At 40.9% G+C, this 19,673-nt stretch overlaps 1 protein-coding gene across 1 annotated transcript; it reads left to right on the top strand.

Moving 5' to 3' along the window:
* Window positions 1-12,974: 12,974 nt before the first annotated feature.
* LOC121302995 (neurofilament light polypeptide-like) lies at window positions 12,975-18,575 on the top strand. Its single transcript, XM_041233386.1, has 4 exons — window positions 12,975-14,044; window positions 15,167-15,291; window positions 16,930-17,207; window positions 18,040-18,575. Exons 1-4 carry the CDS (start codon window positions 13,001-13,003, stop codon window positions 18,183-18,185), a joined length of 1,593 nt encoding a protein of 530 aa, XP_041089320.1. The 5' UTR covers window positions 12,975-13,000; the 3' UTR covers window positions 18,186-18,575.
* The last annotated feature ends 1,098 nt before the right edge of the window (window positions 18,576-19,673 follow it).

Genomic DNA, 19,673 nt, shown 5'->3' on the forward strand with positions numbered 1-19,673 from the left:
GTTCACATTTTTTATTGCTTATTTCATTTCTTCCAGTTCACAAAGATAGTTCTACAAGTTTTAAAGTAATTGTAGCTAACAAAATAATTCATAAATCCTGTTTTGTGCTTCCATTAGCTACCTCAAATGTGCAGTTTTTAATTAAACGTGTGTTATAGCTAACAGATTTTTAATTTTAGGTTAGGTTAACATTAGGTTAAAAAGAAAGGTTTTTCTTTCCATGCCTTATTCTCAGGAAATCTGTTACAGTTGCACTTCCTGGGTCATGTCTTCACAGCAGTGCATTCTGGGTGAAAGCATGGGTTGAAAGCTTGTCACTCAATAGGGGAATGACAGGGATAGAAGCTGCTGAAGGGGTGGGGACAGTTTCACTCTTCAGGTGAAATGACTATCAAAGTGACACACTCTCTGGAAGAATGGGCTGCTGTGACAGATATATAATGAACCTTGGTTGTAAATCTCCCTCCCGACCTGTGAGGACACTAAGCAGCGAAAGTAGAGTCCTTTGGACGGGCTGGCCTGACAGTTCTTTCCCAGGGTCGGGAAGTCGATCAGTCTGGAAGAAGGCGAGACTCCGTTGCAAGAACGTATTGAGCCAGAAGGGAAACGACGTAGCAGCTGCAGATTGTAGAGACAGCTGCACTGGTTTAGCTGTGACGGCATAAAAGAGGTCGGAGAATCGCAATCTACTCCTGCGCTTGGTTTGCACTTGAACTTGAAGGAGCGAGAGAGACGCAGTAACCACTATTAATAGAGATATTCGTGAGTGTTTTGTTTGTTTGTCTTTGTTTGAGAATCACCAGATGGCTAACACGAATCCGGAGCTGTCGCCTTGGCCAGCACAAAGCTGAACAGCACTTCACTACAGTCACTAATAAATTGTTATCACCCACCAGGAGCACTGCTGCCCGCACCCAACTGGTGATCATGTCCATTATTACTGTGGGGCGGATAGCTTGTATTTATTGTTTGGGCTGCAACCCGTTATTGCACATTGGTGTGTATTGCTGGAGATTTATTGTTTGGTCACCAGACCAATAGTATAAATAAAAGACCCCTTTTTCCAAACGGATTACCGTCTCCTGTCTGTGCTTGTTCTTGCACTGCATCACCTCTACACTTGTTGACAATCAGCAGCCACTTTGCCACAGCTGTACAGAAATGTTTTAACCCCAGTGTAGTAGCAGATACCATGATTTCTATAACACGTGTTACTTTTATAGCTGCACATTTGAGACCTACATTATAAATAAATGGATGTGCACGATATTGAACAGCTGTGGAATTATTGTGTCAATCAGGCTGTCTTAAAATCTACCTAATAAATGTATTAATATAATCAGATTAACTGCATTCTTAAAATCAGTCTAATTGCCACACAATTGAACAGGATTGTGGTTGTATCTTTAGTTCAGAAATCTTCTCATGTTAAAGCTACAAAACATGCTAGATTTTAATAGAATAGAAGATGTGTTGTTCATTATTGTAAAGAAATATAAATGGTGCCTAATTATTCTGCTTTCTAGTTAGAGATGTATTTTTACTATCATGCAAAGATTGTAGGCTCCAGTCATGTGTTTCCAAACCAAACAAACATTATTCTGTATGCTTTAATAACAGGCAACACAAGTTTATTAGAAATTCAGATGTTTTTGTTGTCTCTTGATCTGATTACAACAGCAGTTTAATTTTATTTGGATTACCATGATCTGACCGTTAGTGTAGACCCTGGACATGAAAGCCAGTAACCACGACTCAATCCAATCCTTCACTCAACACTTTGGTGAATAACTATTCTAACATTACAATTAAGACCCACCTAGCTCCTAAAACACAAAATCAAGACAAACTGTAATGCTTTATGAATTAGGCAACTAGTTTAAAAATTAGTAGTGTTGCTTTCATTTCCTTTCTTTGCAGGTTTTTTTAAATATGTAAAACAAACTACACTTTGAAACAGCTTTGTTAAAAAAAACATACATGTTTTATCACTTAAATAAGTTTGAGTTGGTGCTTTGTTGAAAGACTGTTCTGGGTAAAGAGAATATCCGAATCTTAGTGTAGGCTTGTTATCTACAATAAGGAGACCTGTTCTTCGAGATGGTGTTGCATGTCCCACTCTTTTTTCTAGGCGTGAAGAAGAGTTTTTTTTTTTTAAATCTAGTTTTAATTCATCAAAAATGCTGAGTTGTTTGCTATCAAAATGTATGGAATGCTATCAGACAGGGAATCTGCAGGTTTTGAAAAGCCAAAGTGTGACACTGAATCTGTAATGGGAGTATAGCCCTGCTGAACTTGATACTGACAGCAGGAGATTAAAGGATCAGTTTGAAAAAAACAAGCAAAATGCAGAACATACCCTGTTCTGTAATACCTTGAAACAGAACAGTGCCCTTTACTGTCAGATAAGGAACAGTTCTGTAAAATAAGGAACAGTTGGCAACCCAGCCTTAGAAAGGCAGACAAGCAGTGCCAGGCAAAGGAAGGGTTAACAAGACTCACTGAAGCAATCCGTGTTATATTTGAAACAATTTTATTGCCCACTGAAAAGGTTATTTGTTGGAAGGAATTCTGGACAGAGTTTGTCATTGATTTTTCTTGATAAAACAATTGCAATGAAATAAAGGATTACTGTTTACACTCCTGTTACTGAACACCAAAGGAAGTGAGCCATCAACTACAAAGATGACTTGTTAGGTCTGAAGGTTATTTTGACATGTATAGGACGTTTCTGGACCCAGGGTAAGTGCTAACCAAAGTTTTTCAAATCCACTCTAACAATATTACTGATATATATTATATATATATATATATATATATAATATATAGGTATATAATGCTTTATGAAATCAAATGTAATATCCAAGAGAGGAATGAGAATAAAGCTGCAGAATGGCACAGTTCTAGAAGCAGGATTACTTTGCATTCACTGACTGATACCGTTTCCACACTGGCACTTCAGAGCGCTGTTGTTCTCACTGAAGCAAGACTCGCAACCTATTTTGTTCACACTGACCTCAATGCACCTTTGAGTGAGGCTGATTACTGGACTAATTCCAGGGCTAGTTTTAGTTTTAGTACCGTTAGAAAAAATCTAACGTTCCACATCCCCACATGTCGCTACAACTGTTTAAATAACGCACCTGGCATTTCTCTTTTCATTGTTAATATCCTGACAGCTTTTTACCCTCATAACTTTAAAATATGTTTCAAAGCTCTTTTCAAAATGTCTGCTCTAGTGCACTGGGGTTTGAAATCTGTCCTCTAAATCACTGCAGGAAGAGAGATAAACAATAAAAAAATAACCATAACAGGAAGCGCTGTGGCTTTTCTGATCCGCACCACATCATGGATCGTTATTGCTGTGTTACCTGTTTGACAATGTGGGCAATAATCCTGACACTAATAGTGCACTAAGCGGACATTTTGAAAAGAGCTTTGAAACAGACTTTAACCCTTTGCGGTCTATTTATTCAGCACCTGTCAGGCGCATCAGGTCCAGTTTATTTTCACACAAGCTGTTTATTTTACACGCGCTGTTTAAAAGTGTTGTTTTGAATAGTAAAACAGGTTTAAAAGGCACTGCATATCCACAGGACACTCACTACTGCATCTCCAGCCCCGCCCCACCCCTTGTTCGCTGTATTTTTCACATACCTCTTCATAGTAGTGCATGCTGATGAATCATCTCCTGATCACTCGTTTTATCACCAAACTCCTCAATAATGCTATTTAGGTCATAATTTTATTGCTATAGCATCTCAAAAAGCTCTGCCAATGCCTGATTTTCTTTGAGTGCTGGATGCGGAAGCAGCTCTCTTGCTTGTTTGTGTCTGTGGTGAAGGGACTGTGCGTATTGCTCAGATCCGCCTTTGTTTTCTTTATTTTTTTGGCTTCTCTTGGCTTTTATCAGCCTTTCTCAGCCATTAAAAGCTTTTCTCTGCTTTTTCTCCAGAGAAAAAACGACTAGGGACCTGTGCTTGACATCTCTTTGATGATGTCGGACAGGGTCCAATATCCGACAGGAAAGGAAAAATTGTAATGTCGGACCTGGTCCAACATAGGACCGCAAGGGGTTAAAGTTATAAGTGTAAAAAGTTGTCAGGATGTTAACAATTAAAAGAAAAATTACAGATACATTATTAAAACAGTTGTAGCAACACGTGGGGACGTGTAACGTTATATTTTTAGGAACCCTGCTACTTACTCTTTCAGTTTGCATTAATTACCAATGCAGTAATTTTACCCTGCATTAGCGTGTGTGTAAATAAACTAAGACTCATTAAAAAATAATGTGGCTTAACTGCTCCCGGATTTGACTACCAGATTCAACTCCTGGACTAGTTTTAGGTGTGAAAACAGTATATAAGTTTCTAGTAGGGATGTTCTACTGCTCAGTGGAATCCTATTAGTCATTTTCATCACTTTTCTAATTGTAAAATGTGCAGTTTCATGTTATATAGAGTTTCACTGTGAAGCAGGGCACGGATGTCCTTACTTTAAGTAAAATTGTTCTTGGCAGCTGTATGTGATGCTTTATTTATTCAAAGCTGGGTTTAGCAATTTGGAATGAATGTTAATCAATTCGAAAGGTAGTAAGGAACCTTAAATGAAAACTAGCAGAACAGAATAACGAAGGACACATCTGCTTCCTCGTAGCTGATTGATCCTAAAAGCAAGGTTCTATACTGTTGTAAAGTATTGGTTAGGCTTTGTCAACTCTTTCTACATTAAAAAAAAAAAAAAAAAAAAAAAACAGTCAAGCCACTCCTAATATTCTTTGGTCCACGTCAAAAACACCCAATTCCCTTAACATTACAACTCAATCCTTTCCTCCCTGGAGTCAGTCTGGTTGCTCTTTGTTGAACTCTCTCAAGGGCCACACTGTGGCCACACAACCTGATTATAATTTCCTTTGATTTGTGCTCTACACTTTTGACTATATAATCAAGCATTCTGTTTCAAAGCATCACATATGTACTTGGAGTGAGGTGGCTCAATTTCAGAATGACATTATGGCTGGTATGATTGCAGGCTCTCCTTATTGTCCACAGGAACTACCATCAGCCTCCAGCAGGCATCATCAAATATGATTAAGAGCTGACAGTGACACCCCTCCAATCAAGGACCCCCATCCCAGCTCTGTGATGTCACAGAGACCCATCTGGATGCCTCCTTGCTTTATGACCCTGAGGTCTGGCATCCTTATACCATTTAGACAGGAGCAGAGGTCATTTTAAGAATGGCCACTTTGTCTTCATTAGCGTAATTGGACGAATTCAGAATCTTCTTTAAAAGCCCCAGATGGCTTTCATCTAATTTCTTTATCAGAGAGAAGGCTGGAAGTGACCACCTGCTCTCAATAGTGACTGTGCCTTGTTAGGAGGATCAGCTCACAGTGTCTTACTGTAATTGATATTAACAATGCTGTTCACTTGACAGGATGGATTCCATTTCTAAATAGACAGAACCCAAATCCAGTAGCTGCTACAATTAAAAGGAAGCTTCCTTCTTTAGACTCATAAAGCATTCATTCAAGTTCCTTGCTTACATATGTGTATTCAAATGGCATTTACTTAGAATAGTCTATTTTATCTCTTGCATTCATTTACTGTAAAATAAAGCATGATAGTACACGCATACATCAATAGAAACTATAGTTTATAGCCTTCTTATTTACTGGTTCCATCTGGCCCCTATAAGATATTAAGACTCGCTGTGTCTGCTGTAAGACGTCAAGACTGACTGTGTCTCGTAAGGAATTATTTAATGAATGAAGGTCTGATTTCAAATTATTTCAATCAAATTATTTCAAAAAAACATCACTGAATTCTGGAAACTAACACAACAAAGCAAAAGCTGCATTCCTTATATAATAGAAACTGATTAACTCTGGCTTACTGATAATTTTGCAAAGTAATGCCTTGTGTAAAAGTTGAATAAAATGTGCATTTTTCAGTTTATCATGCTTTAATAAAGGAACTTATTGCAAAGCATGTCCTGCATATTGTGTAACACAATCTAACGTATCTTATGTTGAGCATTATGTTTTTAAAGCTTAGCAAAGTGTTATAAAGTATAGTGAAAAGCATGGGGAAACTGGAATATTACCATGCAGAGTTACTGTAGTAAACTTTTATAAGGGTGTTTACTGTATCGGAGATTCATCATTGATTGTTTAATGTATTAAAATGATCAATAACATAAATGCATCAAATGAATGCAAACATGACACAGAATGTGAAAAGAATGCATTATAAAGGCAACATCAGGATTCTATTTCATTGACAATTTTAGAAGTGCCTCCTTCTAAAAGGGACGTGCTGACACTGCACATCAGCTCCACACAGTAATATATGAAACAGCAGCAATGAGGATTTGTACCAGAGACCTCACTGTCTGAAAGAAGTCTCTCTGTCCTGGTACCTTATCATCCTGGAGGCCAGTCTTACTGTAATGGTCCAGCTGCGATCAGACCAGGAAGAGATCAGACCAAGGAGCAGTGTGCTAAATGATCCTCTACTTGAAAAATCTCTCAAATTAATAAACAAAACGAAACAAGAACAGCAAGAAGAGGACCAGTGGAATTGTACTGATGCTAAAAATGGTTGAATAAGAAAAAGATTTCAGTGTGTTGTTTTTAAATCCTCGTGACCTTTCAACTTTACTGGAAGCATGGGGAGGCAACAGAGAATAACCAAATAGTGCAGAGCGCAGTTGAGGACTTACCTTTTTCTAACTGGATCAATTTTATGATTGGTCTCTTATTATCTTTCAAAAGCCTCAAACCCAGTCTGTGTTTGGTGTTTTTAGTGTGTCTTTGACAGTCAGAATGGGCATTTGGGTGGCATTTATGCCCTGGCACTCGCTTGTGGTGACTCTATACATTTATTGGAAAGGAATTTAATTCCATTTGTTTCAATAATGAAGGGGCCTGCTTTATTTCTGATAAGGTAGAAACCTTGTCATTTGGTATAATTTACAATGACAGAGCAAACACTGGAATTACGCAGTTGTGTTCAGTTGCGCTTCAGTTTGTTAAGCTGTGATGTTGTTGATCTGACAGCAGGGGGCGTCACACTGCTTGTTGTAGTGTGGTTCTCCTAAGGTAGCCTATCATTTCAGATGGCTGTATGAGCTACTTGTCTCTAAGTATTAGCACAGACAGTGAATAATAACGACACCCTGTAAAAGTGTAACTGTTTCTGTACTGCACCTCCAGTCTCTGATTTGATATTTTAGGCTGTGCCATTATAAAAGTTTACTACAATACACATGCTTGGTAATTTAGCAGTTTTACCCTGCTTTTCCTAGTTATACTATGCATTAACTATAGGTTACCATGGTTTGCTATGTTTCACTATACCTGTCTGGGTTTAACCATGCTTAGTTATGCTTTACCATGCTTTCATTATGCTATGAACCTATGCTTTTACTGTGGTAAACGTTTATAAGGATGGTCCCATGGCAAAGTTTATCATGGTACATTTGCATTGTGATTTTGAAGTTCATAGTGCTTTATCTTACTTCACAATGCATGTATCGTACTTTAGTTTTCTTTTCTGTGTTCTTTACTATGTTTTCCATTGTTTTATTAATCATTCTGTATGCTTCACTACACTGTTCTGTGCTTTTACCATGTTGACTATACACACACACACACACACACACACACACACACGCACACACACACACACACACAAAAAAAACCCAAAAAAAACAATGAAGTGCGTGAACCCATCTGAACAATCTTTGAATCCGAAAAAGCAATCTTTGAAAAAGCAGGCCCCAGCAAGTCCCAAAACTTTTTGTAGAACTCCACGGTCAGCCCGTTGATGCCTGGTGATTTGAAGGCATCAGGCAGAGGGTGTCGCAGAGCTCGGTCAGGGTCAATTGGACTCATCCAAGATTTCTCTACGTGACCAGCCCTGAAGAAGGGCCTCACAGATCATAAGATCATGGGGAGGTCCCTCCATTTATCCAGGTCCAGTTCCACCTTTCACCGCAGCTTCCAAGAACTCCAGGAGCTCCACTGCAGGAATTTGTGAGTGAGAGGAGGACAACCTCTCTGCACACAGACTCTGTGTCATCCTCCTTCTCCCCCTGGTCTCCCTCGCCCTCCCCACAAAGGAGAAGCACAACACACTCACATCACTGTGTGTACAAAGGGGAAGGTGTGCTGGTGGTTGACAGCAGGCTGGCCTGCCTGTCATCTCCCTCCTCCCCATCGGAGAGCCAAGTCTGCGCCTTCCACTTTCCTCTTTCCTCTTTCCTGCCCTTCCTTGCAGGGGGCTCCAGCGAGGGTGTCTCCTTGACAGGGACAGCCTCTAAACCCACCACTGGATGGTGTGGTGGCCGGCGCAATTACCACCTGATTCACTCCCCCAGGGGACTTGACCATCTTCTTTTTAAGGGAGGCTTTTCCCTTTTAGTGGCCTTACCCCCCCCCCCCCCCCCCCCCCTGCACACTCCTGAGTGGTGCAGGGGGTCTGGAATCTTCAGGGGCAGTCTATCCCTTTTCCCCTCCAAATGTTTTGGGGAGAGGGGTAGGTGTTGCTTTATTCCCATCAGCAGCTTTCTTCCCCTGTCCACTATCAGATGGCACAGAGGGTCCAGCCGGTTCAAGGGCACCTTCTCCACGTCTTCCCTCGGATGTTGTTGGAAGGGGTGCATGTATTTTTTACCATTACCTGTGGGCCCCTTAGAGTGGTAGCACTGCACTTCCTCCTAGGAATAAAAAATGATGAAGGGACCACAAAACTACCCTCCAGAGCTTCCTGACTCGCCAGGTGGATGGTAACCTGGCATCGGAAGGACAGGACGTGATGGAGGGGCTGGTCCTTGCAGCCCAGGAGGATGGGGTGGATGTCTTGAAACCCCAATGGCCTGCAAGTGCAGCCTGAGCAGGTCGTCCTTCAAGAAAGGTGGCACATTTGAAAGGACAACTCTTGTTCCCAGGCCCACAAGCGGCTCGATGGGGACGAACATCCCTGCCCCTGCGAGAACCCTCTAGATCACAGTGTTCACCACTATGGTAACGAGCTTATGAAATCCCTCGACTGAGAGGGGGTCTCGGAGGAGGCACCTGATCCCGTGCTGACCCCATGCTGACCCCGTGCTGACCCCCTGCCTAATATTCTTAAAGGGGGCAGCAGCCACCTGAGCCCACCTCCTTGGGGCTTGTGGAGCTTGCCCACTCATTTATTTTTTTTTCCCCAAACAAAACAAGATAGACAAACCACCTGCACCACAAAATTCACCAGTGCAGGGGCACAGATTTTTTTTTCATTTAAATGAAGAAAAAAAAACAATGATCAAAAAACAAAACAAAAATGAACAAAGTTAAAGTTAATTAAAATTAATTAAAAACCTTCTTCTAAAAAAGAAAACAGGGCAGAACAATGTGCCTGCCCCTCCCTCACAAAACAGTTTTGTTATATATATATATATATATATATATATATATATATATATATATATATATATATATATATATATATATATATATATATATAAAACCAATTCCTTTAAGGTAAAATTCAAATATAAATTAAATTAAATCTCAAATGTAGGGAGAGAAAGAAAAAGACAATAACAGTGTTTTATATGAAAATAAAACACCCACATTAAATAATTTTTAACAGTGCACTACTACTTCAGAAAAAGAAAACTATAAAAGATTTTTAAAGTAAACCATTTAAATTTGTATAGTTTTGTAGTTGCTATTTGAGGAGCATCAGAAATGTGCGCCCTGTCAATAGTAGCAGTTATACAATCTGTCCTGTAGGACCCGGACAGCAGTGAAAGCAATGCAGGCAATACCATCCCACCATGACCAGCACAGGCACTGTGGAGTCTAGTCAGGTAAACACATTCATTAGGACAGGCATCTGAAAAACACAAAGGCATGCAGTCTCCACAATGGGAAGAGGAAATGCAATCCTGCCTGTGTGTAGGTGGAGTGCAGCTCAAAGGCTGCAATAAGGTCGAAGGACCAGCTTTTATACCTTGATTGGATGTGCAATGTTAAACGAGTTAACCGCATGACAGTTCACAATACCAAAACAGCACTTAACCAATCATTAGTCTGATAGAAGGGTTATTAACCCTTAGATGGTAACCACAGTGCCTGATTCCAGTGTATCCGATCGCTTCAATATTTTACAGTCACAACTAAAATGATTCACAGTTAGGTGTCTAGTGATGCGCATTAATGCAGAGGGATTCATGTCCTATTACAGATGTGGCTTTTGCAATTAAAATAACATTGACAACTTCTACTGGCACAAATAATAAATTCCTGCTATAACAAATTACAAACTATTCTAATGAACAGAGGCAATGTGTTATTGGCATTGGGTTTCACCCTGGTAATTAACCTTACTGTATGGATAATGTACGATTTGTCTGTGCGAGTGTAGCCTGCGTTAGATCATGCATTACAGCCTGCTATTCAGCCTTCATTAGAGCCTGGATTACAGCCTGCATTAGAGCCTGCATTATAGCCTGCAATTCAGCCTTCATTAGAGCCTGCATTAGAGCCTGCATTACAGCCTGCAATTCAGCCTTCATTAGAGCCTGCATTACAGCCTGCAATTCAGCCTTCATTAGAGCCTGCATTACAGCCTACATTAGAGCCTGCATTACAGCCTGCATTAGAGGCTGCATTACAGCCTGCATTACAGCCTGCATTACAGCCTGCAATTCAGCCTTCATTAGATCCTGCATTACAGCCTGCATTAGAGCCTGCATTAGAGGATGCATTACAGACTGCATTACAGTCTGCAATTCAGCCTTCATTAGAGCCTGCATTACAGCCTGCATTAGAGCCTGCATTACAGCCTGCATTACAGCCTGCATTAGAGGCTGCATTACAGCCTGCATTACAGCCTGCATTACAGCCTGCAATTCAGCCTTCATTAGAGCCTGCATTACAGCCTGCATTAGATCCTGCATTACAGCCTGCATTACAGTCTGCAATTCAGCCTTCATTAGAGCCTGCATTACAGCCTGCATTAGAGGCTGCATTACAGCCTGCATTACAGCCTGCATTACAGCCTGCTATTCAGCCTTCATTAGAGCCTGCATTACAGCCTGCAATTCAGCCTTCATTAGAGCCTGCGTTACAGCCTGCATTAAAGCCTGCATTATAGCCTGCAATTCAGCCTTCATTAGAGCCTGCATTACAGCCTGCATTAGAGCCTGCAATTCAGCCTTCATTAGAGCCTGCATTACAGCCTGCATTAGAGCCTGCATTACAGCCTGCATTACAGCCTGAATTAGGGGCTTTTGGGGATACATTTACTCCAAACACCTCTCTGCATTTGAGAACCTGACTTCATTATTTCAGCGCTATAGAAAACCCTTGGAGCAAAAGCAAACCGTTCCCTCAACTGTATCTGGTGGCCTAACGTAATATTGTGGAGGGTTTGGTTTCCGATACTTGTGATTGTTTGACCCTGATCCTTACTGTCGCAGCCTCATACCTCACAGACCATTCAAGACACTCACTTCACATTTGCAGGTTGTAAAAACATGGATGGTGGTGCTGTGTGATAGGCATCCCATATTGAAGCTAGGGTTTGAAGAGGCAGCGCAATTGTTCTTATGGTCATGATATTCAGTCCACGGCTGTACTCTATGACTGCTTCTGTTAGGTTTCAGTAAACAACACTACTCACTCATTTAACCACAGATTATACCAACAATACACATCTTAACAGAACCATTTTATTGAATGCTTTCAAGCTATTCCATCAGAGATTCCCTATACATTATCCGAGCGTTAATGTATAGGGAATAGTGCTTTCCGGAGCAAATAGGCTAATAAATGTTACAACATCAAATATTAATTTATTATTATGCTTTTAAATCAAACATTCATTTTCAAGTGGATTCTGGAATTAATTTAATCTTTTGTTTCTGATTCATCTAACATTTTTGCTGCAATTATTTAAGGATTGGGAAAATTCTATTTCTTCAACCTCTTAAAATGTCTACTGAAATGGACTCTCAAAAACAGCATCTAGCAAATAGGTTTTTACAGTCATGGCACAGGTGCATGCTACTAATGAAAAGAAGGTTTGATTGAATCCTGTCCCTGTGAGTGGTGGATCAATGCTACACCCATTTTCTGCATGTAGTATTGTGTGATAAATGTCAATGTTTCTTATACAATTGTTATTGGTTTTATTAGTTTTTTAATAAATGCATTCTCAGTTAGCCTAAACAATACTGAAACACTTACGGATAAAGGTCTTATAAAGTGTTACTTTCTTGTTTTGTATTTTTTATATTCTATTTTCCATTACAATCTGTGTTACATTTAGATTGTCTGAACAATATGGTAAACTATGATAAATACAAGGTATAGCCATGGGAAAAGAATGGCAGAACTGCAAAATGATTGTGCAAATTTACAGAAATGTTTATAAAAATGTGCTCAGATAATTGAAGAAAAATGAAAGGCATGTGTGTTAAATAAACAAATTAGCAATCCATTTACGTTCAACAGACCTTTGCACATGCATAAATAATAATAATAATAATAATAAATAATAATAGTAAATAATAATAATAATAATAATAATAATAATAATAATAATAATAATAATAATAATATACAAAAATGAAAATACATTTTATTTGCAGGTTCCTTTTTGTAGTGGGAAAGTACTTCTATTCCAGTTTCCAGGCTGATTGCTCGATGCATAATGCAATTCTAAAAACAGCAGGAGAGCTGTTACAGATAAACAAAGAAATGCAAAATGAATGTGTGTTTAAAATCTTCAGCATCTTTCAGCTCCCTGCAAAGAGGAGAACAATGAATAAGCACATTTCTTTAGTCTTGCTCCTTCTCTCCCTCTCTCTCATTTGCAAGCTAAGGCTTGGCATGGATGGCTATTGATCGAGCTGTCAGAAAGTGGCTGCGTCAGAGCTCTGCTCCTGCTATAAATACCAGCATGCAGCCAGGAGTCTGCATAGCTCACTCACCGTCACCATGAGTTCAATCATCTACGATCCCTACTTCTCTTCATACAAACGGCGATATGTGGAAACGAGTCCCCGGGTCCACATCTCTGGAGTGCGCAGCAGCTATGGGGGCCCCCGATCCATCTACTCCAGCTACTCAGCCCCAATCACCTCAGTGTCGGTCAGACGCTCCTATGGCACCTCAGCTTCAGCCCCATCTCTCATGCCAGCCTTGGACTTCGACGTGAGCCAGGCTACTCAGGTGAGCAATGAGTTCAAGTCCATCCGAACCCAGGAGAAAGCCCAGCTGCAGGACCTGAATGACCGCTTTGCCAGCTTCATCGACAGAGTGCACGAGCTGGAGCAGCAGAACAAGGTGCTGCAGGCAGAGCTGCTGCTGCTGAGGCAGAAACACATGGAGCCATCCCGTCTGAAAGCCCTTTATGAGCAGGAGATCAGGGACCTCCGCATGGCCGTGGACGACGCCAAGAACGAGAAACAGGCCATGCACAATGAATGGGAGAACATGGAAGACATGCTGAGGACCCTCCAGAGCCGCTACGAGGAAGAGGTGCTCACCCGAGAGGAGACGGAGGGGAGGCTGGTGGAGGTGAGGAAGAGTGCTGATGAGGCTGCCTTATCCCGCACCGAGCTGGAGAAGCGCATCGAATCCTTGATTGATGAGATTGCTTTCCTCAAGAAGATCCATGAGGAGGAGATCGCTGAGCTCCAAGCCCAGATCCAGTATGCTCAGACCTCCATCGAGATGGAAGTCACCAAGCCTGACCTCTCGGCCGCCTTGAGGGACATTCGGGCGCAGTACGAGAAACTGGCAGCCAAGAATATGCAATCTGCCGAAGACTGGTTCAAGAGCAAATTCACCACTCTGACCGAGAGCGCAGCTAAAAACAGCGATGCCATACACATGGCCAAGAACGAGATGGGCGAGTATCGTCGCCAGATCAAGTCCAGGACCCTGGAGATCGAAGCCTGCCGCAGCATTAACGAGGCCATGGAGAATCAACTGCAAGACCTGGAGGAGAAACAGACTAGAGAGATTGCAGCCATGCAGGTAAGCAATACAATATCTGAGCTACTGCTGCTTGTGCATAAGAGAATGCAAGGTGAATGATGCAGAGATACTGTAAGAGAATGCAAGGTGAATGGTGCTGAGATACTGTAAGAAAATGCAAGGTGAATGGTGCAGAGATACTGTAAGTAAATAGCAAGGTGAATGGTGCTGAGATGCTGTGAGAGAATAGCAATTAAATGACAAGGTGGAAACTGCCGCAGAGTGCAGGCTGCGGAATGCATATTCCATCTGAAAATGGCTATAATGATGAAGGTATATAACAGAAAGCTTATTCATAACTCTGAAGCACTCAATCATCTGGGGTTAAAACAGAAAGACAAATGATCTTTTCCAGACTTGTATTCTTTGGGTTGTCTTCACAGATCCTGATTAGCACTGTTCTTGTACTTTCATTTGGTAAGTCTGTGAAACCAGACATTAGTCTTTTATATGTTTATGTTACATGACAGACAGTGAGACTGACAGTAAATCTGGAGGTAATATAAAACGATAGATTAAACAATGAATCAAATCAGAATAAAACACAGAGCTTCATGCAAGATGTTGCAACAATTTATGAGATTTATTCAACTGTACCAATGCTGTAACGCCACTGTAGAATACAGAATGACTGCTGCATTTTACAATAAAGGAAACAGGTTTTACACGCTGTAGATATCTTTACTCAGATTTAAAACCAACATTACCATTGCCAGCTCTGACCAGTGCTACTGTCTGTATTTTATTACTGATCTCTGCACAGGTTAACCCTTTCCCAAACTGAAGCTATTACTAGCCATATGAAATAAATAAGAGCTTTTAACTGAAGACAGTGTGATAGATTCTAATATCATGGGTTAAGTTCTCAGGCATTATAGAGACACTAAGTTAACCAGGATGCCCAGAGTTAATGGTATTGAAGGTGTGATGGAATGATGAGGCTATGGGCTCCTGTACAGGGACCCAATTGTAGACTCATCAAAACTCTATAGCAGAACTAGGCTGACATTCATTTAAATAGTATGGCTTTTTTTTTTTTTTTGACAGGACTACATCATTTTTTTGTGAAGCTGTAAAAGATGTCTTGGAGTTGCAGACCATGTGTATTTTTTTCCTCGACAGGACACAATCAGCCAGTTGGAAAACGAACTGAGAAACACAAAGAATGAGATGGCTCATTATCTCAAGGAATACCAGGACCTACTCAACGTCAAGATGGCTCTGGAAATTGAAATTGCAGCATACAGGTAATGACTTCTTTATGTGTCAGCTTGCAGGACCCCAGTTACAGTGCAGCACAGTGAATTACATTGGATTGCTTCTGCAATGGCCACGGGCTACAGAAATGAATGCAATGCGTGGATCTGTTCCTACATTGAGGCTTCTCATGATCGGTCATGAAAGTTAATAGAGCAACCCTTTCAGAATAAGTGCTACCCATTTAATGTGAAGTTAACAATGTACTGCTCTCCATCTATTAGCTGTATAGCATTTCATACTGTACAAGCAGTATATACACACACTGTACTTTAATTAGTGCTTGTTTTTGGGGTTGATAGCGGATCATTATATTATATTATATTATATTTATATTATATTATATTATATTATATTATATTATATGTTTGACCTTTTCTACATTTAAAAGTAAAGTGTACATTGTGCATATAAATATAGATTTATATATAAATGGCATGCCATTGTGTATAAGAGCTATGAGTTCAGGGTTTTACCTGGATCAGCTCAATTACTTTACTGAGGAAATAAAGTTACAATGTTACCTGCAAGCGTGCAAATACATTAAGAAACTGTAAACCAATTCTATTGGAAAAACCGACAGCTTCATCAAATCATCTTACTGAAAGGAAAACACTGTTAATCACCATGTTAAAATATAACCCTAACCCAAAAATATAACACAGACCCATTACTCACAAACCCCTAAATCATTAGGTTATTTATTTCTGCTTTGGGAACTTTACTGGGAGTGTTTTCACTTTATGCAAAAATTATAATAATGATGATTCAATGCTTTCAAAGACAGCTGAGTGTTTTCAATGCAGTGGTGTTGCTGGTTGTCTGGTGAGACTCTAAGAATATAGAGAACATAACTGCAGCATCTACATCCATACATTATCTTGAGTCATTTAAAGGGAGGGGGGGGGCTGCTGGTGGGTCAATATGACTTTTAAGACTAATGAAGACTGCAGCCTTGGATCTTAATTGAATTGAAGTCCTGGACTCTCATTAAGAATAGGGACTGCAGTGTATGCCAGCAAAGGAGTCAGAGGCGTTCGTTTCTAATCAGAGGGTGTTTATTTCTATAGATTGCAAGTCTCTACCTATTACTGTTAATTAGTATTATAAGTATAGATTGTGTGTGATCCCCCTAATTAAGTACTGCAAGTGCCTAGAAAGATAAAATAACCTGACATTTAAACTCACTCAGCTTGTTATATTGCATATTGCAAATACAAATGATTCAAATGGGATACATACCACAGCCAGCCACACAATAACTGAAGGGCATGTTGGGGAACAAGAGCATGTTTTAACTGGGTTAATGGTTTGTGAATATTCTCCAGTGTTACAATGTATAGCTTAATATATAGAAGCATTATATAAATACTGAACAAAACTATTTGCAGAGAAACCAGAGCTTGCACAAATTGAATACATAAATACATAAAAAAGAAGAAATTATAGAGGTTCAGCTGCTAACTGTGAATCAGTCAATTTAGACAACTTCCAAATCCCCCTACCACCCCCACCCTCACTACTGCACTCACTCTATCTCCTCCCCTTCTCTCTTTACCCCCTCACTTCCCTTCTCCCTTTCTCCCTTACCCCCTACCCCTCTCTCCCCCTCTCTCCGTCTCTTCCAGGAAGCTGTTGGAAGGGGAGGAGACTCGCTTCAGTGTGGGCGGGATGCTCAGCAGTCTGTCTCAGAGCGCTGCTCCGGTGTTCAGCCGCTCTGTGTACTCCATGCAGAGCAGCAGCCCCTATCTGATGAGCAGCCGCTTGCTGGGCTCCGCCTACTCCTCCAGCCATACCCAGGAAGTAGAGGAGGCCATCGAGGCCAGCAAGGCAGAAGAGGCCAGGGAGGAACCCCCAGAGGAAGAGGGGGAAGAGGGGGAAGAGGAGGCTGAGGGCGAGGAGGAAGGTAGGGTGCCGAGCAGGCCCAAGCTCCCCCCACTCATCATCATCATTATGTCGAGAATGTGATAGAGTAAAAAAAAGTCACTCTAAGAAAAAGTAAAATGTAGATTTAAAATATAAAAAAAAAACAAATAACATGCTAGATAATTAGAAGTTATTTACTCCAAATTGTCATGAGCACATTTAATATTGTTTCTATGTGTAAGTCCCTACATTTAATATTGTTTATTTTTGGTTTGGTAACATTTAAATCCATACAAAATGTAATTTGGAGCCATGTAGTGAATATGAGTGATATGATCAGAGAATTCTGACAGACGAGAAGTCTGGCAGATGCATTCTGAACACAAGGAAGACCAGAATAAAAGGCAATGCAAAGCTCAAGTCTGATATGACCTCTATAAACCTCACTTCAGAAATCCAGCTTTTAGAAGTCTCGTAAGAAGCAGACCCAGTGGCTGAAAAGGAGCATTGCTGCTGGAATAGTTAGTAGAAAATATTGATCTGTGCAGAAACAACAAGAATAATAAAGAACACACATAATATGATATTAAACAGGTAAGGAATGGGCAATGTATATGGTATAAATGTATATGAAATTAATGTATATGGTATAAATGTATATGAAATTAATGATTCCGTTAATTACTGATGAGCTTGATAATAATCCATAACTTCAGAATGCTCAAACCAAATTCTTAGGTAAAACTATGAAACTAAATAATCAGACACACGTTTATTGAAAAAGACGCTAGCTGAAAGGTTTGTCTTCTTGACTTGGTTTCTTCCATTTGATATAGTGTTGATAAGACCCTCTTCATCTTCTGTGTCTCAAGGTGGTGATGAAAAGGGGGGAGATGCTGAGGAGGAAGGCGGAGAGGCTGAAGCTGGAGATGAGGAAGAAGGGGATGCAGAGGGTGGTGAGGAAGAGGAGGATGGGAAGAATGTAGAGGAGAAAGAGGAGAGTAAAGAGAAGAAGTAACGTCGCGAGAAACCATCCAGAAACCAAGGAAGAAATGTCACCAAATAAACAGATACTCTGTTTCAAGCTCAGTATTCCTGTCAGAGGTGGCACTGTGTTTTCTCTTTGCAAAATGAGTACATATAAATAAAATGCCCCCAATGCTTGCAGAGATCCCTGCTGAATCGCTATAAAAGAATACGCATGGTTACCTGTGTGTGTGAGTGGGTACAAGCTCTCATCAGTCTGCATAACTCAATATGTGCATAAAAAAGGATTTACTGTACTGTACTGTATGTATCTCTAAAAACTATACACCAAATGCACACAATGTGCAAGGATATTCACTACAGTGAAAAAGAATGTTCTTGGTTCCTGCAGTCAGATACCAATAAAGACTGAAAAACTGCAGTTTAGATTTGTTCTTCTTCTTTATTATGATTATTAATGAAAGACCACTGCATTACCTTCCACATGGTAGCCCAACACTTTCTCTACACTGAGCTAATCAAACCCATTGCCTTCCTCACTGCAGCCCAACGCTTTCTCTAACCACTGAGCTACTCAAACCTACTGCCTTCCCCACTGCATCCCAGCACTTTCTCTACACTGAGCTAATCAAACCCACTGCCTTCCACACTGCATCTCAGCACTTTCTCTAACCACTGAGCTACTCAAACCCATTGCCTTCCATACTGCATCTCAGCGCTTTCTCTAACCACTGAGCTAATCAAACCCACTGCCTTCCACACTGCAGCCCAGCACTTTCTCTAACCACTGAGCTGCTGAAACCCACTGTCTTCCACACTGCATCCCAGTAATTTCTCTAACCACTGAGCTGCTGAAACCCACTGCCTTCCACACTGCATCCCAGCAATTTCTCTAACCACTGAGCTACTCAAACCCACTGCCATCCACATGGAGCCAGCACTTTCTCTAACCACTGAGCTGCTGAAACCCACTGTCTTCCACACTGCATCCCAGTAATTTCTCTAACCACTGAGCTGCTGAAACCCACTGCCTTCCACACTGCATCCCAGCAATTTCTCTAACCACTGAGCTACTCAAACCCACTGCCATCCACATGGAGCCAGCACTTTCTCTAACCACTGAGCTGCTGAAACCCACTGCCTTCCACACTGCATCTCAGTACTTTCTCTACACTGAGCTAATCAAACCCACTGCCTTTCACATTGCATCCCAGCACTTTCTCTAACCACTGAGCTACTCAAACCCACTGCCTTCCACATGGAGCCAGCACTTTCTCTAACCACTGAGCTGCTGAAACCCACTGCCTTCCACACTGCAGCTCAGTGCTTTCTCTACACTGAGCTACTCAAACCCACTGCCTTCCACACTGCATCCCAGCACTTTCTCTACACTGAGCTAATCAAACCCACTGCCATCCACTCTGCATCCCAGCATTTTCTCTAACCACTGAGCTACTGAAACCCACTGCCTTCTACACAGCATCCCAGCACTTTCTCTACACTGAGCTAATCAAACCCA

The sequence above is a fragment of the Polyodon spathula genome, chromosome 31 (assembly GCF_017654505.1).
Source record: "Polyodon spathula isolate WHYD16114869_AA chromosome 31, ASM1765450v1, whole genome shotgun sequence".
NCBI lineage: Eukaryota > Metazoa > Chordata > Actinopteri > Acipenseriformes > Polyodontidae > Polyodon > Polyodon spathula.

Coding starts and splice junctions, on each gene's coding strand:
- LOC121302995 (XM_041233386.1), top strand. CDS start 13,001: ATGAGTTCAATCATCTACGATCCCTACTTCTCTTCATACAAACGGCGA. Junction 14,045..15,166: donor GAGAGATTGCAGCCATGCAG/GTAAGCAATACA, acceptor TTTCCTCGACAG/GACACAATCAGCCAGTTGGA. Junction 15,292..16,929: donor ATTGAAATTGCAGCATACAG/GTAATGACTTCT, acceptor CGTCTCTTCCAG/GAAGCTGTTGGAAGGGGAGG.